Here is a 25,860-nt window from a genome sequence, read left to right as displayed (position 1 = left end):
TTTGTTGGATTGTATGCAAAGTTTAAAGAAGGAAACATTAAAAAGTCTGATTTAATGTTTATTGAAAGTGTATTTTCATGATTTATGAAAAGCACTTTTACTTCAAGTTGCCATATTCTACTTATCAGTCTATTATTATTCAGAATCAAATAAAATATACTTACAATTAGTTATTTTAATAAAGGGACAGGTGATTACAAAGGAACTGGAATAATTAGTTTAGTTATGTTATAGAGTTATACTCATAGAGGAATGAAATTGTCCCATTACGGGATTGAATTTAAAGCAACCTAAATAACAAAGAAATTCATAATTATGTTTAGGATTTCATGCGTAAAGTGGAAAACATATTTTCTTAGTGGTTCAAATAGTCCTTCAATAGATGCAGTGTTCAAAAACAATTTTTTGTGGTGTATGTATTGTGGTATACACCTCTAGACCCCAAAATGTACCAAATTCAGAGAATCACCCTCCTCACAATAAAAAAATTAAAATTTTTTGAAATCTGATTTTATGTTTTTCTGTGACTCAAGGTCCAAAATACAACCACAATATGTCCAAAATAAAACAATACAGAAGCTGATAATTTCCTCACTCAGCTCCCAGATCACTGTCGAAACTTTGAGTTTTATGTCAAATCCACATGAATTAAATGACAAACTAATTTTCTCACCACATCTTTGTTTAATTTTGTCCAGCTGTAGACTCTAAGTCTCTGTCCAATCAGAGCCAGGTATTGTGTAATCGGTGATTTTAATCAGTTTTCAGTTAATACAATCCAAGTCTATAGAACAGTCACAAAATGTCACCAAAATCACTCTGTCCCTCTAAAATATTTCAGAAAAATCTCAAAAGCATATCGAATCGTAACATTTGCCTTGTATTGTGATATATATTGTATCCTGAGCAGAATATTGTGTATCATATTGTATCGTATCGTGAGGTTATTGTATCAATACAGCCCTCGTGGGTGTTAATTTTAACACAGATTTTTTTCCTGTGCAGGTGGGCTCCTTCTTTATGATCAACCTGTGCCTGGTTGTCATTGCCACCCAGTTTTCTGAAACAAAACAGAGAGAACATGCCTTAATGAAATCAGAGCAGCGCGCCCGGCAGCTCCACCAATCAGCTTCCACACTGGCCAGCGACAGTCAGCCCGGGAGTTGCTACGAGGAGATCATCCGCTATCTGGCCCACCTGGTTCGGAAGGCATGGCGCCGGCTGTCACGCTGGATTGTTTGGACTCGCCTGCGTCTCCGCTGCTCTTGCGTCTGCCAGAAAGAGGCCGGGTCGGCTGGAGGGAGCGGAGTTGGGGAGATGAATGGACTCGCCAACCGGCACTCAGGCCATGCCCCCAATGACTTGTCACACCTTCATCAAGTTTATCATCTCCATCACCAGCAGCATCACCATCATCAGCTGCAGCAGCCTCAGCCACAGCTGGCCGTCAGCAACAGAGGGACTGGCTTTAATTATCCCTTCATATCGTCCCTTCTCAGTCACCTGGATGGAAAGGACCGGGACCAGAAGAGGGCGGTTGCTTTGGATACCATCAACAGACTGCCACAGCTGGTGCTCGAGCATGGTGAGTGGATTGAGTGTGTGTTTTTATGTTTGAGAGCTCTCGCATGATACTGAGGGACTTACAGAAGTGGAGGATTTCAAAAGAAAGAATGTTTATACCAATAATTTATTTACGTAACATAACTCATATTCATCTATTTTTGTTTGAGATAAATATGATAGCAAGTTTTAATATTCTTATTTTATAGGTTCTTATTAGTGGTTTTAGGTCAGTCTGGTTGCTGTTTGAATTTAGGTTGCACTATATCTCTGGTGGTTAGGAAGTTTGTCTCAGGTAGAAGGTCCTGGGTTTGTCTCAAACTTTCAGGATGTAACTTTAACAAACATGTTTTTACATATTTGTTCAAATTATCATTATGTCACGTATCAAACATCCTCATCGCATAATAAACAGTCATGACATGATGACAGTCTTAATAAATATGGAAAAACATTTTTGTAAAAGTTACAAACTGACATTTTAACCTTTGTGTGAAATTTTCTATTTTTTCCTTGCACAATAGATAGATTATCCCCTGGTAATCAAGTAGCCATGGGCCAGTATGAGATTATTATTTTATAATAATGTAAACAAAAGTGTCACAGTTTTGGATTATTTGCACAAAACTTTTAATCAAAAATGTATATTTTGATGTAATTGCTTTCATTTAAAAGATAAAGACAAAATTATCCCTATTGCTGCAATTAAAATGAAAACATATTGACTGTTACAATAGTCAATATTGACTATTGAGTAGCATTTCATAATATTGAAATGCTGTTTTCAATAGCAGTTTAGATCAAATCATTGTCATATCTGCAACCATCCATCTCAAGGTAACTGAAGCTGAACATATCACTGAATATCTTCCAGAACTGGGAGCTTACTGTTTAATCAACATTTCACTGAAATCCAACAGAACAAAGGAAAAACAACCTACATTCTTATGAAATAAAAAGGTTCTGGTTTTGACACAAATGAAGTTGAAGCATTGTGACAGTTTTGACCTCTACTTTCTCCCCTCTGCCTCACCACAATGAAGTCCCTCACAACCTTGCAACAGGATTTTTTCATGGCCATGATCCGCTGATTCCTGTGAAATCCAGTCATGCTGCAGGTTATTAAAGCAGATCTTCAGCCTCCTTATTGTGGAACATTTTGAAATGCACTGAGAGGGCAAGCAGACTGCTTAACTCTCAGTAAGATATTCTAGCTCAGTGGTGCCCAAAGTGGGTCCTGGAGGGCCGGTATCCTGCATGTTTTAGTTCTCTCCCTGGTTTAACGCACCCAGATCAAATGGTGGCTCATTAGAAGGACTAAGAAGAACATTTACATGCTGAGGAGGTTGTTACTACCACCAGAGAGAGAACTAGAACATGCAGGATGCTGGCTCTCCAGGACCCACTTTGGGCACCACTGTTCTAGATGTTAGTCGCAAAGAAGCACAGACATATTCCTTTTGTACATGACTCTGAAGGGTATGCGAGTATGAGTCCTTAGTCTGTAATAAATGGAATGTTGGGATCTGGGCTTGTTTGAATTTGGCTTTGGATTTTGTCATTTTTGGTGTTCCTTAGTTCTATTAAGGCGCTTTTCCAGTAGCCCGTCTCTAAGTGGTTCGGTCGAGGTCCACATCGGTACTGTTCAGGTAGTGAGCTTTTCCATTTATATGGTCTGTTCCTTCTTGTTGTGGGCGGCCATGGGCGCAGGAGCTGTGTTCAATTCTCTGCTGATGACCTGCAGCAACACTCAGCAAAGGAGGACCTCGAGGTTGTAGTTCTGGACTGAAATAAACCAAGATATTTAATTTTGTCTTAAAGACATGTAGTACTGTGGCCCAAACATAAAGATAAAGACTCAGATCAGTTTATTGTTTTGCAGTACAGGCTAATATAATTTCTTTCTGACACTATTTTTTTATATATGTTATACATACCTTTTGGATTTATGTAATGCAGTCATTACATAAACAAATAGCCACGCCTGAAAGTTTTTTTTAATCCAAAGGAAAAATAAAATTCATATCACAAGCTACAATTAGTTCTGGTTCACATTGTCAGCAGGAAAGTACAGTCCATCAGAAAGCTGACGAGTTCTGTTTCTCTCCTGTATTACTGCCCTTCTTAAGAGCCACGAGCTGCTAGCAGAGCTGCTAAATCAAGATAATTCAGCTGCAAAACTTATCGCATGTGTTCCTGGCACTGATTGCGATTAAACTCATAACTGTACCTCCGGTCTTAACAGCTCTCTGATAGCAAACTGCATGTCTGCGGTCAAGACAGGTGTTTTCAGTGATGTAAATAACAAGCCAATCAATTAATGTCAATCAAATGATTTTGGTGCCATACCCTGATCGGTCCTACTAGTACTACCCAGGGGCGATTCTAGGATCTGACCTTTAGGGGTGCTTAGCCCCCAGCAGGGCTAAGACCCATGAGAAGATATTCATTGGTGCAGTTTTCTAAATCTAACTGCTTATTTACATACATTCACAAACAAAATGAAGAGACATGTTGTCAGTAATTCTTATAATAAAAACATATACCTCTAAAGAGTAAAATTAGAGAAACTTTCAATTTTTTCCAGAGTTGTATAAACTCCGTTTGAAACAGAATCTGTAGACCACGTCATACCTGCCAACATCTGCTAACATTAATGAGACACAAGCAGCTGTGGAGTGACACAGTCCTAGTGGGGTCTGTTCCCCTGGAAATTAAAATGAAATCTACTCAAAACTATGCATTTCCAGTCATTTGAAGAACATTTTGCTAAATTCATAGAATTAATAAACCTAAAACCAGTTTATTATCAAGGTAGAAGGTCAGGTTAATGACCAGTTCTCACTAGTCATTAACCTGATGTTATGTTTTGTGTTTTTCTGTGTATTTATTTCGAGTTTCTGTCTCTGAGTCTCCCTGTTGTCCTGTCTTACTCTTTGATTTCTCCCTGGTGTGTCTCATTTCCTTGATTACTCCCTGTGTATTTAACCCTACCTGTGTTCCTTGTTCCTCGTAGTGTCCTTTTCTACCTACAGTCAGTTGTCGTCTGATGTGTTCTCAGTCCATCGTCTGTCCATTCGTTTAGCCTGTCGCCTCCTGTGTTGAGCCCAGGTCTTCCACTCAGCAATGCTGCCTGGCTTTTGGACATTTTGTACTGTTTATTCTTCATTAAATATCATTATCATCACTGCAACCTGGTTCCACCTCGTCTGCCTCACCATCCACCACCACAGCTTATGACACCTGAACTTTATTTGAAAATCATACTTATCCCAATGCCAACAAAACTCTTGGTATTGATGATACATTTTTAAACAAATTGATGGGAGAGAGAGGATGCAATTGACAGAAGGAAAATACATCAGCACACCACATAGACAGCCCCGCTCATAAAAGATAATCAGTAAGACGTTAATCAAATAAATATTTCGCCTTTGCTTTATTCCGCGGTGTAAAGTTCCAACTAAAACACTGAATTAACTGCGAAGGACTGATAACTGAACGTTTCCTGCTCCCTTCACTCACACCTGCAACCTGTTTGCTCCCACCTCCTTTCTGCGTTTTGGTCCATCCTCCAAACACACACAACCCGACAGTAGGAACTGGCCATAGAAAGGACCATGCAGGACTTGCTTCTCCACTACTTACGTGCCAAATTTCAGATTTTTATGAGCTACAGTTTGTCCTGTCTCACGTTAGGGGGTGCTGTAGAGCAGTCTGGCCTCACCCACTTGCAATTCCACTAGAATCCAAAATGCTTAGTGACAATTTTGGGGGAAGTTTGGTGAGTTTTTGAATATGATAAAGCCTCCAAAAACCATGTACCTTTTCAAATAAAAGGAAAAATAATAAGAAATCCTGCGATTAAATTAAGCCTTCGCAGCACTTCGCTGCTGGGGCTTAATAATAAATCTAACAAAAACAGAGTTGATGGGAATTGACGTAAGGATCCAGGGGATTGTGAGTGAGACTGAGGAGCTTAAATACTAGGGAGTTGTAAAAACCTGGGCTGATGAGTTACTTGATTACAGGTGTGAGTAGTTAGTAGTGTTGGCCAAATGAAGCTTCATGAAGCAATGAAGCTTTCCAGCCCTTTGCTTTGCCCAAAGGTTCATTACTTGATGTCACTAGGGACATCTGCTGCTGAAACTGTGACCGCTTTGTCACTCCGTTAGGTCATACTTTAAAAAAATTGTAAATGCAATATTGTCACAAAGTTTTTGTCAAGCTCATGTTTAGTAACAGGAGAGTCAGTTAAATCTTATTTAATTGTAATCTTTTTTATTTATTAAAATGACTTGTAGCCAAATTAATACTGTTGACTGTCAGTAATGTTTTAGTTTATCATAGACTGATCTGAGAATAAAGACATTTGCTGTTTTAGTGTCTTGGGAGTCCAGTGCTTGTTTGGGATTGCAGAAATTTTTTTTCTCTTTTTAGCAGATATCCAGTTGGCTCCAATCCCTTATATTTAGCTACACACAGAATTTTAAGTCTGTTTCTGCTGTTCAAGACTAATATATCTTTGCTGATAAAACTACAAATAATAGTGGACATTTCCAGAAGGTGAGGATTTTGGAGGTGGAGCAGTCCATGCTGAAATAAAAATAAAATTAATGAAATTATTTTTATTTAAGCATCTTATTGTGAGCGATCATCTCAAAGTATTCCCAGATGTCAGAGATTTTCCTCTTGTTGGCTCCATTTCAGACAACCAATCAAGTTTATTTGTGTAGCACATTTCAGCAACAACAAAAACACAAAAATATAGTCATAATAACACATTACATTTTGATGAGTGAAATCAAAATCACCAATACTCTGTTGGTTGGTGTTCCTTTTATTTCAGCCACTGCTGATGACAAATCACGGCTGCTCGTGAACTTTTACAGGGCGACGATTGAGAGCATCCTCTGCCTCAACATGACTGTGTGGTATGGTAGCTGCACAGCACTGGAGAGGAAACAACTGACACGGGTGGTGAGAACAGCACAAGGCATTGTGGGATGCCCCCTCCCAGACCTGGACTCCATTTACACAGACCGGGTCAAGAAGAGAGCTGGATCCATAGCCATGGATTCCAGCCACCCGGGCCACAGACTGTTTGTGCCGCTGCCATCAGGCAAGCGGTTCAGGAATATACGGACTACAACAAACAGACTGAGAAACAGTTTCTTCCCCACAGCCGTCAGAGCCATTACTCCCTGCCGCCCCCCCCCTCCCACACATATCATAACCTCGCAGTCACACATACATATCCCCCAACCCCACACAGCCATATTGTTCTGCACTTTGCACTGTCACATCATCTGCATTTTGCCATAATTGGACCTGCTGCTACTTCTTTGGTGTGGTTGAGTGCCTTTAGTTAATTTTAGTTGTATATATTGTTATTATTATTATTGTGTGTTTGTTTATTTTATTTATTGTATATATTTGACTTTTTGCACGGGAGCTGCAATAGAAATTTCGTTGAATTCTGTTCAATGACAATAAATGCTATCTAAATCTAAATACTCTCCTCTGATGCTCTGACGAGCGACCACATTACCTACAACAACCCATGAAACAGCTCGGCTCATTGTGCTTTTATTTTGAAAACCGACACGCAAAATGAAGCAGTTACAGTATGTATCCCATGTAATATGAGGCATCATTTGGTGTCAGTCACGTGGTTTTCAACAAGACAACACAAGCGTTAAAGTGGGGTTTCATCTGACATGGCCCCTTTTTACTCTGTACACGCCTCAAAGCCTGGATTCAGACATCCCATCTCTAGTCTCCATGCAGGAGCCATGAGGAGGAGGGAAAGAGAAAGTGGCACTGGGGAACAGGAAGTAATATAAACCTAATCAATAACTTTGACTAAAGCAACATGATAACCTGGAACAGAAAATAACTAGAAGCAAGAAAAATTATAACTAGAATCACTAAGGAAGAACAAAAGTAGAAAACAAGGCCACTAAATAGAAAAACCTAAGGAACACCAAAAATGACAAAAATCCAAAACCAAACTCAAAAACCCCACATCCCAACAACTTTACATGTTTTACAGGGCAAAGTAATGCTAGCTGTTGTAACAGACAGTACAAGACAGGTTAGATAACAAAGAAAATGTACATCAATTTTTTATCTAGTTCAGCAATAAATAATAAGTATTTCTGGGGTACTTTCCATATTTATGAAACAGCAGAAATTACTCAGTAGATCATGTAATGCACCACTGGTGCATCTCAAGACAGGGCTCTTCCCCTCAGCAAGAGTTGTAGAAATCCTACTTCTGGAAGAGAAGTCAACATTATCTGTAGACACAGACCACTGAATGAGTATATTGGTTTCTCTATATCTGCCTTCAGTGGAACATGAATTTGTTAAAACTGCAAAGACAAGTGAAGCCCTTGTACTAGATAAGTATTTGTTGTTATGTTATCAGAGCATTCCTCCTGAGCGGTTTCTTAATGAATTCTGCTAAAATCTTAGCCCACCCAGGAACTCACATGCTTATATATACACACACAAACATTGATGCGCACACACACACAGATACATGCCTGCAAACATTCCTTTTCTAATAAAACATCTCTCCCTCTGTGCAAACTGCCCAAACTCCACTTTGGATTGTCATGTTATTGTCTCTATAAAATGAAAAGACAGTTTTTGGGAGAATATGTTGAATGACTAAATGTCCCCATGAGAGACATTTAAATATGGCTTTTCTCCATGCTCTTACCACCTTTAATTAGGAGTTACATTTTCTTTGAATCTATCATTATGACTTGATCAGTTGTTCCTGAATTTTTTTGAATATTCCTTTGTGTTTTTTAGGGGGGCAAGGGGCTGCTTTTTTCTTCTTTTTGGTTCTGTCCAGGCCTTCTACCAACATCTATGGAGTGAAAATAGTCTCAAAATATACCTGTGTGTGTGGGGGTGTGTGTGTAAAAACATCCTCTAATTAAGTCTTGAGCCGGAAAAGGGTAGAGTGCCTTCTCCGGGTCAGGGGGGGGTGTCCTGCCCCAAGTGGAGGAGTTCAAGTATCTTGGGATCTTGTTCACGAATGGGGCAAGAAGGGAGATCGACAGGTGGATTGGTGCAGCGTCTGCCGTCAAGCGGGCGCTGTACCGGTCCGTCGTGGTGAAGAGAGAGCTGAGCCAAAAAGCGAAGCCCTCGATTTACCGGTCGATCTACGTTCCCACCCTCATCTATGGTCATGAGCTTTGGGTCATGACCGAAAGAACAAGATCGCGGATACAAGCGGCCGAAATGGGTTTTCTCCGTAGGGTGGCTGGGCTCTCCCTTAGAGATAGGGTGAGAAGCTCAGTCATCCGGAGGGACTCAAGAGTAGAGCCGCTGCTCCTTCACATCGAGAGGAGCCAGTTGAGGTGGCTCGGGCATCTGGTCAGGATGCCTCCTGGACGCCTCCCTCGTGAGGTGTTCCGGGCACGTCCCACCGGGAGGAGGCCCCGGGGAAGACCCAGGACACGGTGGAGGGACTATGTCTCTCGGCTGGCCTGGGAACGCCTCGGGATTCCCCCGGAAGAGCTGGAAGTAGTGGCCGGGGAGAGGGAAGTCTGGGCCTCCCTTCTGAAGCTGCTACCCTTGCGACCCGACCTTGGATAAGCGGAAGAAGATGGATGGATGGATGGATAATAATGATAATAATAATAATAATAATAATAATAATAATGAAGATTTACCTTCTGTGGTTTTTCTTTTCATCAACTATGACCAACTAGTTTCAGTCCCTGCTGATGAAAAACATTTACATAGCATGATGTTGCCACTATTGTACCCCAAGATTTAATCCCAGGATTCCACTTATTCAGCATCTACATGCTCCCATTAGCTCAGGTTATAACAGAAAATAAGATTAGCTACCATAACTATGCGAATGATACACAGCTCTACATTATGATGGCGACTCAGAGCCCGTCCAATCACTGAACAGATGCTTAGAGCAGATAAATGTGTGGATGTGCCAAAACTTTCTCCAGCTGAACAAAAACAAAACTGAAGTTATTATTTTTGGACCTAAAGAGGAACGATCTAGAGTTATAGATCTAGAGTCAATGCACAGCTCAGTTATTACAACTGAAAACCAGAGATCAGGCCTGAAACCTGGGAGTGGTGATGGACTCTGACCTGAACCTCCAGAGCCACATAAAGACAGTCACAAAGCTGGCCTTCTATCACCTGAAGAACATTTCCAGGATTAAAGGACTAATGTCTCAGCCAGATCTAGAGAAACTAATTCATGTGTTTATCTTCAGTGTCTGTTATCTAGCAATAGCTAGCCCCGCCCACTTCATCACAACCCTCCGGGGCTGACTACTGACCAGTTCTCTGTCTAACAGGTCCGGAAAATCTCTAAGACCTGGGTATTACCCTAAACGAGATCTATAGGAGATAATCTATTCAAACTGGTGTCGAAAACGATTCGTCTAGCTCTAACTACCTCCAATCCAGAAGCTACGACCCTTTTCAGTTAAGGAACAATCAGCTGAGTAGCCCTCGCAGCTGCATAATTCCAAAAACCACTTCTGTTAACGGTAGCTCGCTTTCTAAAATATAACTCGCTCTTGGAACCGGCTAGATTAAATTTAGTGACTTGGATATAAGTCCCCGGGTCATTATTTTATTCTCACCAAAGGAAATTATGAAGCCTCCTCTTTACTAGAACCATGTACATTAATTTTACCTTTATTACAAGAACGGAAAAAATGATTAAACGACTCAATTAATTCCAATGTCCACCAACCTCATTAGAACTTTAGAGTATGAATTTATTAAGCAAGCTTAAGCAGGGATATGTGACATACAGATCAATAATCAATTGTATATAATTCAAGAGCAGTATAATAAAATTCACATGTATAACCATACTATGCTGTCTCCTTTCCCTAACTTATGTCGCTAGTTCTGAGATAGATTTTTGGGGGCAGATTCAACTCACACCCAATTGGTGATGGATCTTTAGCAACAGGAACATCCAGAAGCCTTGGTCAGAGTCTTTGTCCTTATGTGGAAAAAATCCTCCTTAGAATAGTAACAAAGCAGAACGGGTCCAAATCCTTTAAAAACCCAGCTCTTTATCCCTCCGGGATCTTCGTCTTTTCTCCAAGTCTGTTGCAATATCTGGGCTGAGGCAAGACCGACGGTCGGATCAGGAACCAGGGCTTGGGCGTCCGGAACTTGTCCCTTCTTGGCGGCGCGGAGTCTCAAGTCTCCCGTGGTTCCAGGGTGCGGTCCGTTGCTGTTTCCTCAATCTGCTTCCCCGTGTCGACTCCTCTCCAGCGCCGCAGACAAAGAACCGTTGCTCTCTTATTTCAGCATCCTTTTATACTTTTCTCCACTGTGTGTGTGTGTGTGCTTTGTGGAGAGCTTTGGTCTACGTGACTTCCTGAACATCTGCTGCTTCTCTGGTGGAAAGTCCCGGCCCCCATCCTGTTTGCTGAGTCCAGCAAAAAGTTCCTCCTTTCCAACTTGCGACATTTCCTGTCAGCCGGGCCTCACCCATGTACTGTTCCAACTTCCTTCTTTTCTATAACTCCCCTCTTTGTCTTGTTAACATTATCAACCACATTCAACTTAGTATTAAAATCTTTTAAATCATCTCAGCTTGGTATACATTAAAAATTAATCTCCTTCAGATTATATTGTTGTTACCATTACAGATCATTATTCATACATTTCAGAATCATTTAGTGATTACTTATACACATACACATATTAGGGATTGTACTCATACATGTTCAACTTAATCATTATAAATCAAAACACAAGATTGCTTTATTTCTTTCAGGCCTTCATGCACCTTTTTCTGCGTGTACCTGGATAGATCTCAAACCCCATACCAGTTTTCTTGACATCAGTCATATTGATTATTGCAACAGCGTCTTCACAGGTCTGACCAACAAATCAATCAAACAGCTGCAGCTGATCCAGAACGCTGCTGCTTGCGTTCTCACTAAAACCAGGAAGATAGAGCACATCACAAGTTTTAAAGTCCCTCCACTGGATCCCTGAAGCTCAAAGAATAGACTTTAAAATACTGTTGTTAGTTTATAAATCACTGAACAGCTTAGCACCACAATACATTAAAGATCTGCTGTTATTGTATCAACCTTCCAGACCTCTCAGGTCTTCTGGTTCTGGTTCTGCTCTGCATCCCCAGAATCAGAACAAAACGAAGAGAAGCAGCTTTCAGCATCTATGCACCACAAATTTGGAACAAAATTCCAGAAAACTGTAAAACAGCTGAAACACTGACTTCTTTTAAATCTCGACTAAAAACTCACCTGTTTAGGATTGTATTTGAAACTTAATCAATTACAAATTTACTGATGGAACTTGACTTAATGTCATGTTTTGATTGTTGATTCTATGTTGCATTGTGTTTCTGTGTTTGACATGTCAAACACAGAAACACAATGCTTTACATCACATTGTAAAGCACTTTGAAATGCCTTGCTGCTGAAATGTGCTATTCAAATAAAATTTGATTAATTGATTTGATACAGACTGTGCATTTGTTTGTGAGTAAACTTAGTAAATCAGCAGAGGATCAAACACCTATTCCCCCATCCACAGAAGGAAACAGGGCCTGACTCATGACTTTTCAGCGTTACTGTACAAGTCTTATATCCTGTCCTCCCTGGTGTGTGCACAGGTGTGTCTGCTGGTTATCCCTCTCTACCTCTGCCTGGCGAAGCCTCTGGAGATTCCTCAGTGTGTCCTTACTGCGTCTACTACAACCAACTCAGAGAACATCCGGATGAGCAGCTGGAAGACCCTCTTCATGGAAACTTGTGTCACATCGACAACCTGTGTCACAATGACAGTCCATGTAACAGCCCGCAGCGATCTGAGTCAAAGACAAGCATCTGGAAATGCGGTTGGCTGAGACTCCGAAACAAGTTAGAACTTATTGTCTGCAGCAGATACTTCAGCAGAGGAATCATGATTGCCATCCTCATTAACACGCTGTCGATGGGCATAGAGTACCACGAGCAGGTGAGCCATTAGATTGCTAGCATGTTTGTGTTAATGTGCACGACTCAGTGCGTGGCTCCCTCAGACTGAATGTGACTCCTGTCTGACTGACGCGCTAATCGCCTTGTGTGGGAAAGTCAACAAATTTACCCTCCAATCAAAACTTACAGCACCAAGCATATGGGATCTGAACACTTGGCTGCACACTGGTGTATGCAGGAGATGGGGAAACTCATAAGACCTCCAGTGTTAATTAAAGTGTGACCCTGGGAAAAGAGTGAGAGACTGAGTAGAGCGGAAATAGAGTTGAGTCGCAGGAGAAGGCAGGAGTGAAGGGAAGAGGACAGATCTGACATCCTGATTGGCTGAATGGCAGACTGTGGAAACGAGGGAAGATTTCATTTGTCATTCAGCCTGCTCCTCGACACATCTGGATGGCCATAGCATACTGAATGTTGAATATTTAACAATAACAGCTGCCTCATTTTATCCTGTTTCTATGCCTGGATAGTCAGAATAGAATAGAATAGAATAGAATAGAATAGAAGAACTTTATTCATCCCAGCAGGGAAATTACTTCGCAGTTACAGCATAGAGCCAAGACACAATGACAACTACCACTGAGTAGTAGTTGTAGATAAAATAGAAAATAAAAATAAAATGCTATAAATTGTAAAAATATAAAATACTGTTAATATAAAAAGCAACTTAGAGCAGTTCTTGCAAAGATTCAAAAATGCAGATACAGTATGTATATGTAAATATATGTACAGCAAGTGTGCCACAGTGCAGTTGTGCAAAATTGGACTGATTAGTGCAGAACAATGATTTAGCTTTTATTGTACAGTGAGATGGCATGTGGCAGGAAGGATTTCCTGTATCTGTCCCTACGACAGCGGAGCTGGAGCAGCCTATGTGAGAAGGTGCTCCGCTGTCTGTCCACTATGTGGTGGAGAGGCTGCTGTTTATTGTCCATAATAGACAGAACCTTCTTCAGTGTCCTCCTCTCCACCACAGTTTCCAGGGACTCCAGCCTTAGTCCCAGTACAGAGCCAGCTTTCCTGATGATTTTGTCTGGTCTATTAGAGTCGCTGGCTCTGATGCTGCTTCCCCAACACACAGCAGCAAAGAAGATGGCGCCGGCAACAACACTGTGATAGAAGGTCTCCAACATCTTGCTGCACACATTGAAGTATCTCAGCTTCCTTAAAAAATAGAGTCTGCTCATCCCCTTCTTGCACACAGCATCAGTGTTAGATGCCCAGTCCAGTCTGTTACCGATTACAACTCCCAGGTATTTGTAATCCTCCACCTCCTCCACCACTTCCCCTTTGACCTTTAGTGGCCGTGAAGGTATCTTCTTCCTTCTGAAGTCAATCACCATCTCTCTGGTCTTACTAATGTTGAGCCTCAGGTGATTCTGCTCAGACCACTCCACAAAGCTGTCCACCAGTGTCCTGTACTCCCCCTCCCCTCCATCCCCTATACACCCAACAACCGCTGAGTCATCAGAAAACTTCTGTAGGTGACATGATTCAGAGTTGTACTGAAAATCAGTGGTGTACAGGGTGAAGAGAAAGGGAGAAAGCACAGTTCCCTGTGGAGCTCCTACATCACTGACCACCACACCAGACAGGACACTGCCCAGACGGACAAACTGTGGCCTGCCTGTCAAGTAGTCAGTCACCCAAGAGATCACTGAGTCGTTGACACCCATCCTCCGCAGCTTCTCACCCAGCAGCAGAGACTGGATGGTGTTGAAGGCACTGGAGAAATCAAAGAATGTGATTCTCACAGTGTCTCCTCCACCATCCAGGTGCGAAAGTGCTCTTTGCAGCAGGAAGATGACGGCATCGTCAACTCCTAAGTGGGGCTGGTAGGCAAATTGCAGGGGGTCTAGAAACGTCCTCACCCGAGGCCTCAGCTGGGCCAGGACCAGTCTCTCCATGACCTTCATCACATGAGATGTGAGAGCCACTGGTCTGTAGTCCTCTGGGTTGGATGGCCTTGGCTTCTTGGGAACAGGAACCACATGTGATGTCTTCCACTGCAGCGGGACTCTCTCCAGCCTCAAGCTCAGGTTGTACATGTGTGCCAGTACAGGGGCCAGCTGGCCGGAGTAGGTCTTCAGGATCTGTGTTGTAATGCCAACAGGTCCTGCAGCCTTCCCCTGGTGTAATCGCTCCAACTGTCTCTCAACCTGGCCTGTAGTCACTGTTAGCTGGGGGTAGGTGTTGTTGTCTGCAGTGGAGATGGGGGAGGAGGGGGAGATGGGGGGGATGAAGGAGAGGTGGTGTGCAGGAGAATGCCGGTAGGTGGGTTGAACAACTTGGGGCAGTGTGGATGTGTGGGGGGATGGTGGTGGAAGTGGAGTAGCAGGAGGTGAGCTAAACCTGTTGAAAAACTGGTTGAACTGGTTTGCTCTATCCCGGCCCCCAGATATCTGTGTGTCCTTCCCCTTCATCCCAGTGATGTGCTTCATTCCTTTCCACACATCTCTCACACTGTTCTGCTCGAGTTTAGACTCAAGCTTCCTCCTGTAGTTGTCCTTGCATGTCCTCAGTGTCTCTCCGAGTTCATGCTGGACTCTCCTGTGCTCCTCCTTATCTCCAGACCTGAAAGCTGGCATTGCCATAGTTACCATGTTTCATAACAGTGAAAGGTTACAAGTTCAAAAGGATAAAGTACAGCAACTCTGCAGTTTCCAGCCTTCCTGTCAATTTTTTCATTTTTAAACAATTTTAGAAACAATGTCTTGGCCAAGATTGTTTGCTCCGTCAAGGAATTTGTGTTTGGTGTTCAAGCACTGACATCATAGAATCATTAAGTATAAAAACAAATTATTGTTTTTTTAACACTTCAGTGATACCTGTTCTGTGGTCAACAGGTATTTTCCTGGTAGATATTAATTATTCCTGGTAGATATTAATATAGCACATTAATTGGCCAGAAAAGCAACCAATTTGCTGGTCTGTGTTCTGGCCTCATTAAAGCTGAAATCAACAGATTCCAGTCACCAAACTATTTTTCTGTAGATCTCCAATATAAATCCCTTATAAATTATATACTGTACTTATCACAACTAATTAGAAAATTTGCATTTGGTCTTTTTAAAACAAACAAACAAACAAACAAAAACCCAATGCTTCTGGTCTATATTGCTTGTTGTCCTGTGTATTTTCTCATGAATGGTGCCACATTTGTAATGAAAATGCATTTATGACCTGACCAACAGAAGTGAATATGTGGGTTGCACCCAGAGGTCGCCTTTACGGAATATTTTTCGTATTTGACAGTTTTTGTTTGTTTGTTTGTTTGTTTTAACCACGGGAGAATTTAAAACCCGCCCATCATTTGACAGGTTATAATTAACACCCCTGACTGATGCACACGGACAGACATTATAGACTTTACGTTTACTCAAAGATTTCACCGCAGAGGCAACTAAAATCAATCAATAAAAAAACCTTTCTGAATATCTTCTCATGGACTCTGAATTAAATCGTCTTTCTGACCGGAGCTGACCGCGTGTTGAAGAGTTATGGACCGGACGCTTTGGAGCGTCTGGTTAGGAAGCGCGTTCCAAACCTTTGGTTGAAACGGCGCTTAATTCAAGTCTCCATTACAGACTAGAGAAAACTAAAGACAATGCAATGTTGTGTTAAACCATTTATAGTCTAAACAGAGGAGCCGGCAGTTTATCTTGAGGAAATAAATAAAAGTGCAGAAGTTAATTAGACCGTAACATGCGCAGTCTGCCGCTGCGAAGAATGAAACTGAACTCATCCTGCGGTTTTAACTAATGGAGCTGGAAGACGTTTCCCTCCCGCACCCATAAGGAGAGCGGCGTTCTGGAGGAGCGCGGCAGACGTAACATCTGTCTGTGTCGGTGAAGCGAAACCACGCAAAAAGATCCTCGTAAAAGCGCACGCCCGGACCGCACAGGGTAAAAGGCTCGCAGAGTTCAATTGATCGGTTTGGATCAGACAGATCCTACTGACTGATGAACTAGCGCAGATTTGTCTGCAGATGCGGATCAGGAGGAATTTATGAAGCTGTGCGTTCAGACCCCAGCTGGTGAAGTGCTGGTAATTTAAGTGAAGTCGTTTAATTTAATTTATTCTAATGTAAGATTATTTATTTTTCCTTTTGAATTAATGTGGTTACATACAAGATCAGTTACTACAGTTGATCCATAGCTAAGGAATTGTGCTGTGCCTTTAAGAGGAGCAGTTTCTTTCTTCTTCGTTGGTTATTTTTAGGCGTGCCCGAGACCGGTTCTGTTCTGTTAAAATGGAGGTTGAATAAAAGTCTGGACAGCTACGCTATTCCCTCTGAGTGTTCTGCTCTTTCTCCACCCACGAGCTCTTATTCTATGGTAACACCGATTTAACTCACATCGTAGTGTTACTCTAAGAGAAAAGGTTAGATGCGTTTATCTGCTTTCTGTGTAATGGGATCTGGGTTCACGATTCAAGGTGAATATTAACTAAACCACATTAAAATGCAGATGAATAGCCTATGTTAATATGATTATAATTTGATGGGTAAAAATAGAACATGAGCATTTTTTTAATGTTGTCGGTCAAGATGACGGATAACAAAAGTCTAGTGCGACCTCTGGTTTCACCTGCCAAATCCCATCTGCTAACAGCTTATTCTGCTGTTGCCTCTTGTTTAGTGTCACTTATTCAGTGACCAGCAGTTATGTTACTTGGGTTAATATTTTGTTGTTTTGAAAACCTTTAAAATTTGCACTGATTTATTCAGTACATTTTTAAGTCTGACTATTTCGACCGGAGATGATTGCCACACATAAGAGTTATCCTGTGTCTGTGGGTCTGTCCTATTTCAATGTGCAGAAGAAGAATATGCAGCAACATGCATCTGTTCCCTGTAGAGCCTGTAGGGGCTCAGCACTGCCCCCTACCAGTATGGCGTGGTACTTTCTACCTCACCATTCGCATTTTCACTGCACATCTAGGGCTGATTAGAAAGACTAAATGTCAGACGCATTCATTCACCAACTGCCTGCTTCATTCAGTGCATGTGACACAGCATCATCAGTGATGAGGCACAGATCATCACTGCCTCGCCTTGCCATTCTTACATGTACTTGGACAGGTAATGTATACATTTTCCGATTTTGTTCACATAAGTTCTAAAATCAGAGAGAAAACGATCAAATTCAATTATATAACAGTCATGTGGACAAATTGAATCTCTTTTATCATTGTTAGTTACTCTTTATGATTAGGACAGGGCCTCCCCTGACTACATGTCACTGTTTTACTGGATTCCTCAAGTTCTCAGTAACTGTAGCAGTGTTAACACAGTCCTAAAGTATAATAATTAATCAAATATTCATTAGAGTTGATTGCTATTTTCCTTTTAAAATCCCTTGTATCTGCAAATAAATTATTGTATGTTTGCTGTTATTGAAAGAAAAAAAAAGGTTAAAAAAATGTACGTGATTTAATTTCATTGACAGCCATTTCACACTGACATTAGCACAGTTACATTCAGCCACAGCCATATACATATTTCTGAAGTCTCCCGTTTTGGCAGGAAACCACAGTATTTTACCCCTCTTTTCCACCGACCTTCCGTCTTTGTGTTTTCCTGTTAGTTTCCCATAGTATGGGCTCTATGCACTACACGCTTATGCGTTTGATTATTATAGTAGAAGAATTTCCGGTTCACCGGAGACAATAGCGGGCCACTGTAATTTCAAAAATAATGGCTAAAAAACCCCACAAAGTTGTTACTCAGTACCACTACTTAAATATTGTGTTGACAGTGAAGTTAAGCTGGTAAAATTATTAGTGGAGGGCAAAAACGATATTCTTTTACTTGCCATCCATTGCTGCTCTGCCACCGTCGAACAATTCTGCTAACACAATGAAACCTGAGATGTAGATATTTTTTTTCTACTTTTTTCTCTGTATCGGCTACACTGCACACACACTCTTTGCCATAGCTACTGACTGACAAGTCACACCAGTAATTCACTTTGTTGCTCATCTCACTTGGATAAAACCTAATATCTTCAGAGGCAGCAAACCTTTCCAAACCAAACTTGTTACTGATGGCCAAGTCCTCCATCTGCCTCTGGAGTGAAACAATCTCAGATCGGAGTTCTTCAATTGCACTGAGGCCTAAATCCAGGGGCGCCGCCAGGAATCTTGGGCCCCATGATATAGAATAAAATTGGGCCCCCTTTTGCAGCTTCTGTGACAGACCCATCAACAGCGTCATAATTTTAAAGGCTTACAACTGCCTTGCTTTCCTTGGCTACTGATACTAGCACAATATTCACTGCTAGTGAATTTTACATGCAACAGTCCACATACTGCATGCAAATAGGTTGCTTAAATTTTTATTATTAGTTTTAGCTTACTGAAATCTCTCTCTCCACCAGCAACAGTCATAAGCAACATGCAAAATATGCATGGAGCAATCCAGACTTCTAAAAAATGCTGTGTAGTTGTATTTTGTTCAAGCTGCAGTATATAACTTTAATAAAAAAATACGTATTTTATATTTGTTAAAGCTGTCACCATGTCATGACAGTTTGCTATGAAACAGATAATCAGTGAAAAGATCAATATTCTCCACCTCATCCCTGAACTGCTATTACTAGCTAAAGTAATGAAACGTTCCACCCAAAAACAACCACTCAGAACCAGGAGGAGCGTCTTAGTTCTGTCAATCTACCTCATTCAATCACTGCTAAATGTGCTAATGGTGGAGAAACAACTTTCCATACAGGAAGGGGTTGTATACTGGTATGCTGGTTAGAGCTGCTGCTGACTGACTCATCTGTTGTTTAGTGTGATAAAAGGTACAGGGGCAAGTTAAATATATCAATATGTTGGTACACTTGTTCCTTCATTCATTATGTGAAATGGAGGCAAACAGTAGTCTGTAGCTAAGCTAACTATGCTAAATGGTCGATAATCTCACACAGTCTACCTACCTGTTTTGGAGGAAAAACTGGGCTACAAATTGACACTCTTGTCTTTTTCTCTCTTTATCTCTTTATTTATTTATTTTTTTTTGAAAATCTGACTTTATTATTTTTCTTGGCAGCATAGTAACTACCACAGTCATTCTTGTCTTGTACCAACTGCTGTTGGACACGGTCCGTCACCTTCAAACGTCCAAGCAAGAACTTACCATTCCATACAGATCCAGGGGGGATCAGGGCAAACATGGATATGTGCTTTTTGGTCTGGGAGGGGGAACATTAAATTTTACTGCTAAAAAATATTTTAAAAGCATGATATGATTAATTTTGTTAACAGGGCCCTCGATTTTTTTCTATTTCTTTAAACCCCAAAAAACAACAACAAAAAATAATAATTTGTGGGGAGGCCCTATTGACCAGGGGCTGTGGGGATTGTCCTAACCTTTCCCCCCTATATGGCGCCCATGCCTAGATCCAATCCACCTGGCACTGCAAAGGTAAGCAGTAGTGGTGGTCAGGACCTACAACTTCTACGTCCTCCTCCTTTGGGGAATCTGGACGCTGCCTTTGTTCCAAACACCACGGCGAGGGATCAGAAGAGAGAGATTATTCCATTCAAAAAGAACAAGAACAGCGCTGGTTAAAAACCCGCGCTGTCCTTGTGGGTTTGATGGCTCTCTCATTTAATGGCACAAAATGAGAGAGACCTTAGTTTGATTTGTAATCACAAAATTACCCTTTTGAATGTTGACAATGAATTTTTTCCTCAACTCATCCTCTTTAGGGAATAAAAAACCCCTCAAAGTAGAGTTGCATTACATTGGCACTGTACACTTTGGGATGTAACAGTGGTAGATTAAAAAGCTATTCTATCTTATTTTTAATAAAACCTTTGTTTTTTCCATGTCATCCTCCAATCAAATAGCCAATATGCACAAAAAGAACAAGTCTAAAAGCCTACCATTTACCTTTTATGACACTCAAAAACCTAGATCGTACTATAACCAGAAGCTTGAAACGCATAATATTTTTATCCGGAAATTTGTCACGCTGCTCCATGCATATGTAGCCCATTATAAACATTTTAAATAAGACTTTCTGAGAAACTTTGATGAACACCTGTCTCGGACACTAATGGTGTGTTCCTGTTTATTTCTTCATTTTTGTTTCTCCCCATGTTCCTCACATCAGCCGCAGGAGCTGACAGACATTTTGGAGATCAGCAACATGGTGTTCACTAGCCTCTTCAGCCTGGAGATGCTTCTTAAGATGCTGGCTCTCGGCCTCTTTGGCTACATCAAGAACCCTTACAATAGCTTTGATAGTATCATTGTTATAATCAGGTAGGAGGAAATATTTGGTTGTGCATTTGCAGTGAAATGAAAAGTTTTATATTAAAACTTTGTCATGTTATTGGAAAATCATTTTGATCGTCACTTCACAGCTCCACAGCTGCCAGTACAGGGATTTTGACTGAGGTGGCTAAGCCAAATGGCTGAACATAGGCTCCAGAGGGCCTGTGTGCAATCCATTATGTAGTACGAGAAGATGAATTATGAATTTGTGTTTACTGCATTCTTTCACGCTTCTCTATTTCCTTATAGAGAAATGAGTGAATCAGTGTTGAAACAATGTTAGGCAGAAACATCGAATATATTGAAGCCTGACATTGAAACAACATTGAAAGTGGTCAGTGACGTACAGTACATGTTGAATCAATGTTAGGATTTCAACCATAACTGATACTATATCAATTTTGATTCAACCATAATTTGAATATGGAGCTATACACATTTGTGTTGATTTTATATTGAATCAAAGTTAAGTAATCAATATTGATTCATGTAAATATTTTGGTCTGATAGGTCTAGATCATAACATACCATTAAAAGTTTCTTCAGTGGTGATGTACACAATTTTGGCAGACGGTGGGTATTTTGTAATTCAAAATTATCTTACATTACATAATATATTTCCAAAAATGTGTGTATGCAAACTTAAAAAATGACATGGCATTAATATTACATTTTATTTAATAAAATAAGAATAGTTATTTTTTTAGTTTTAATAATAGGCATAGATATGTAAACATATTTAACTCTTTTTTGACTGTCAGAACAACAGTCTATTGTCCATGAAAGAACAGCGTCCATGAGGTTAAGCCTTGTACTGTATGAACCAGGGAAACTGTTGTCACTTTGGTTTCGTGATGCCTTCCTCCCAGTCTGGCACATACTGAAGCCACTTCTTTACAGTTTTGCTGTAGTCTTTCAGTCAATCTTTGATCAAACTGCAAAAGGTGATTTGTATTGTAGTATGGAAATATATATATATACAGAATAAACTTCAAATAAACTAATACAATTTTTTATTAACTACAAACATTTCCAAATAAGTTGGTTAAATTTATTCAAAATTGTCCATATGCTGATAAAGATCCCGCAGAATTAGTAATGCCTCAGTTCTTTGTATCCAGTTACCAATCTAAGAATCAAAAGACTGAATCACTGATTAGCAGGTTTAGATCAGTGTTTATCGGTTCCGGTTCTCACCCCCCTCTGCCTTGCATGTTCCAGGCATTTCCCTTCTGCCACACCTGGATTGAATCTGTGGGTGATTATCAGCCTTCTGCAGTACTTGATGGCTGCAGAAGAGGTCATGCAGTCATTTGAATCAGCTATTCTGGAACAGAGGCACATCTAGCTATATTAGTAAGCATTTCATAACAAAAAATGAAAAATAAGTGATTTAAAATTATTTAAAGCCCACCTGCAACAGCCAGCTCTACACTTCCTTGTCTATCACATGTTCTCCCTGTAGAAAGCAAGTGATAGTAGCCATAAATTCAGTTTTTGAGTTATTATATGTTAGACGGAAAATTATTTACTCTTTTGCCCCTGAATGAAGAGATTGTTTTTGAATCTGTGTTTGCCAGTGGTAGATATATATTCCAGTGTGAACTGTGTATTTCAGTGTGTGGGAGATTGTGGGTGAGGCCGAGGGAGGCCTATCAGTACTGCGTACCTTTCGCCTGCTGAGAGTTTTGAAGCTGGTGCGCTTCCTTCCTGCTCTGAGGAGGCAACTGGTGGTGCTCATGAAGACCATGGACAATGTAGCCACATTCTCCATGCTGTTAATGCTCTTCATCTTCATATTCAGGTATTTGAAAGTCTCTTTAGCTTTATTTATACATAATTAGGCCAGAGCAGCTAAGTGCTGTGAGGGCCTATTGTAATCATAGTGTTTCTTCTTATTATTACGATTCTTCCATCAAATGAATTGGCTTTTTGGGGTCTTTATCATATTCAAAAAGTCACCAAACTTCACAGAAAATTGTCCCCCAATTAAAATGTTCACATTCTGGTGGAATCGCAAGTGGGCGTGGCCAAAGTGCCACAGTGAGTAGTCGGGCAATAACTTTTTAGTAATGGCAAAATAAACATTAAGCCTGTGTTGGAGATTTTCCGTTCTCCAGCTTGGTTCATAATGTATGGGTTCAAGAAGAGTCGGCGAGTTTAAATCATTAGTCCAGTTTATTAAGGCCAAATGACAGTATTGGTCCACTGTCATGCCTCCTTATGGGAAATAACAAATGGTGCCTGACAACAGTTTCTGATTACTTTTCGAGAGCTTTATCTAAGCTGGGCCCTTAAGAGGGCGTTCCCTTATACTAGTGTTTTGTCAACCTTTTTTGGGCTAACCCCCCTATCCATTATTCAGGTTTCCTACTGCCCCCCCCTCAAAGATTTTGTAGGCTACTTTGCCTACAAATATTTTATTATTAATTTTACTATCATTATAATTGATGTTTTGATTTTTATGGTTGTTTCTGTGTTTATCATCAAAAATAATTTACCAGACAACAACAAAAAAAGCAATGTGAATAGAAATTATTTTTACAGGCATTTAGGAAAAATGCAATGAACAGCGCAGGATATGCTGGTCAATATATTACTCTCTGCTCTGCGGGTTAAGGGAGATGTTGTATTGGTTGTCATGGCAACGGCTCTGTATGCAGACACAGGAAGCGAGAAAACCCAGAATATAAATGGTTTAAAGTTGTTTCACCTGTTTATTAGCTTAAATCCCCATTGCTGTGGTGCTCTGCAGCTGCTGTCATTGTTAAACCTTTAATAAATGACAAAAACGGGACTAATTGCCTCATTTGTTTGAACATTTAATCATCAATTAGGATGACATATTTCATATGTCCCATATATGAAATATATGAGTTATGGTTTGTTACAGTTTGACAAACTAATAAAATTAACAGCAGGAACTATGTAATTATTCACCAATATAAAAGAGCAATTTGCTTAGTTCTCTCTTGCATCTTGATAGAAACCAAACTGCTTATAGATTTATATCAAGGGAGAATACTTACAAACATCAGCAATTTCCTCAGTTTTCATTTAAACCATGTTTATAGAAATCAGGTAGTAAATAAAGGCACTACAATCATTTTGTGACAGATTCCTGCTCATCCCACATTGGAACACCCTGGTTTAGTGGACAGACTCACCATGTAGTAATGGCGCCTGCAGGAGCGTCGCTAGCGTTAGCGGCTAACAGGCGATGTCCAAACCAGTAATGTATATCAATGAAGAAATCCTACAATAGCTAAATTCTGACACTGCTCTGTTTTCGTTTACTTTTTGTGAAGAAGGAAATTGCTCTGGTCTTTTTCAGAGATTTCGTGTTGATTTCTTCAGTAGTTCTTGGTGCAGCGCCCCCCACAGATGGGGGGAACAGGTTTTTCAGTTAGTTTTAGTCATTTGACACAGTGCAGTGTGAATGCGAACTACAGTTCTGAAAATGTAACAAATGTTGCAATTTTAGTCCCCAATCGAACCGAGTCTACCGGTCTATCCGGTCTGAATGCACCCTAAGTTTATTTTGTTCTTCATTCATTTCCATTTAGTTTTCTTTTATTAGTATTGTTATTTTTTGGTTTATTGTTATCTCCTTGTTAGTTTCTTGTTACTAGTTTTATTTTATTGTTTATTGATTCTCACCACCAGTAATCTTCACTCATCATGCCATTCACTTGCTGCACCATTTAATCATGTGATTTACCAGATTTTCCACTCATAAGGTTTTGATTTTTCACTGTTCAGCACGGCATTGTTTGTGTTAACCTGTGTTAAACTCTATAAATGAACGCTCTCTATCATGGTATCATCCATGGAAGGATTTCTTTATTTAAATGGGTTCATTTTTCTGATGGACACACAGTGAGGGTATCATGATTTTAGTACACTTTTTAATATAAATTGCTACTTTGACATGATCACAGTACTACCAAAACATATGTACAAAATCCTCAATAAAACATAAAATATTTGAAAATCAGACACCAGACAAGTGAATCACAGCACCGTCATCAGCCGGTGTAACGCTGAACTGATGTGGTGAAGCTACCAGTAGCAGGAGAGGCTAACAAACACTGAAGAGAAGAAGAGCTGCCATCGATACAGTTGCAGCCAAGCATGTTTTATTGTTACACAATACCGTTTTAGTAAGTTGCTCAAAGTCTAAACTGGTATTGTTGTGCATTTAAGGGGTAAATTTGACCTTCGAGCAAACGCCCCCCAAAGGAATAGCAGCGCCCGCTTTTGTAAATTTGTCTTCCACGCTACCTTACCTAGTCATTTCCTTAATCATTCGTGTATATATGTGCCTACGTGTGCATGTATGTATGCGTGTGTGTATGCGATTATGCAAGCAGGTAAAAAAGATAGAATTATTTATTCCCAACATCTGAAAATAAAAAAAAACATAAAACTGTAACGGACTGATTGTTCTGTTTTGGTGTACTTGCGTACTTTATTGTATGAGAAATGTGTTTGAGGTTTTTTATGTTAATTCCTGATACACTTGAATGTAATCTGTGCTCTATGGGGTCATGGAGCTGTTGCTTGTTAGTTGCCATGGCAATGGGTCAGCGTGTGACGGTAAACTGACACAGACTGAGAAAAATAGAATATAACTGGTTTTAAGTTGTTCTCCACCTGTTTTTCTACATCCCTGGACTAAATGCCTCATATCTTCATAGAACGTAGCAATACTCAAAGCAGTCATCAAACAGGATGACTGTTCATTTTAAACCATGGCTCCTACAGCGGCAATATGCAGGGCCGGCCCAAGGCATAAGCAAACTAAGCAGCCATTTAGGGCCCCAAGGCCACTAAGGGGCCCCGTCAGTGGAGCTGATTTTTTAAAAATAATTTCTATGTCATTATAATATCAAAAACACACAATTTCATTATGAAGTGATTTGTTTTAACAATAATATATATTTGATAATGTATGTAGAAATCATTATTTTATGGATAAAA

At 40.4% G+C, this 25,860-nt stretch overlaps 1 protein-coding gene across 1 annotated transcript in view; it reads left to right on the top strand.

Annotated features, from left to right (window-relative positions):
* LOC114145499 (voltage-dependent T-type calcium channel subunit alpha-1H-like) overlaps positions 1 to 25,609 on the top strand; it is a 42,114-nt gene extending 16,505 nt beyond the window's left edge. Inside the window, exons 7-10 of the mRNA XM_028019122.1 lie at positions 1,006 to 1,585; positions 12,230 to 12,573; positions 20,714 to 20,865; positions 22,496 to 25,609. Of these exons, the coding sequence (XP_027874923.1) occupies positions 1,006 to 1,585; positions 12,230 to 12,573; positions 20,714 to 20,865; positions 22,496 to 22,721 (1,302 nt within the window). The 3' untranslated portion in view covers positions 22,722 to 25,609. The remainder of the gene's footprint in view (positions 1 to 1,005; positions 1,586 to 12,229; positions 12,574 to 20,713; positions 20,866 to 22,495) is intronic.
* The last annotated feature ends 251 nt before the right edge of the window (positions 25,610 to 25,860 follow it).

This window comes from Xiphophorus couchianus, chromosome 5 (genome assembly GCF_001444195.1).
Source record: "Xiphophorus couchianus chromosome 5, X_couchianus-1.0, whole genome shotgun sequence".
Taxonomy (NCBI): domain Eukaryota; kingdom Metazoa; phylum Chordata; class Actinopteri; order Cyprinodontiformes; family Poeciliidae; genus Xiphophorus; species Xiphophorus couchianus.
This window is presented reverse-complemented; position numbering and strand designations above follow the sequence as displayed.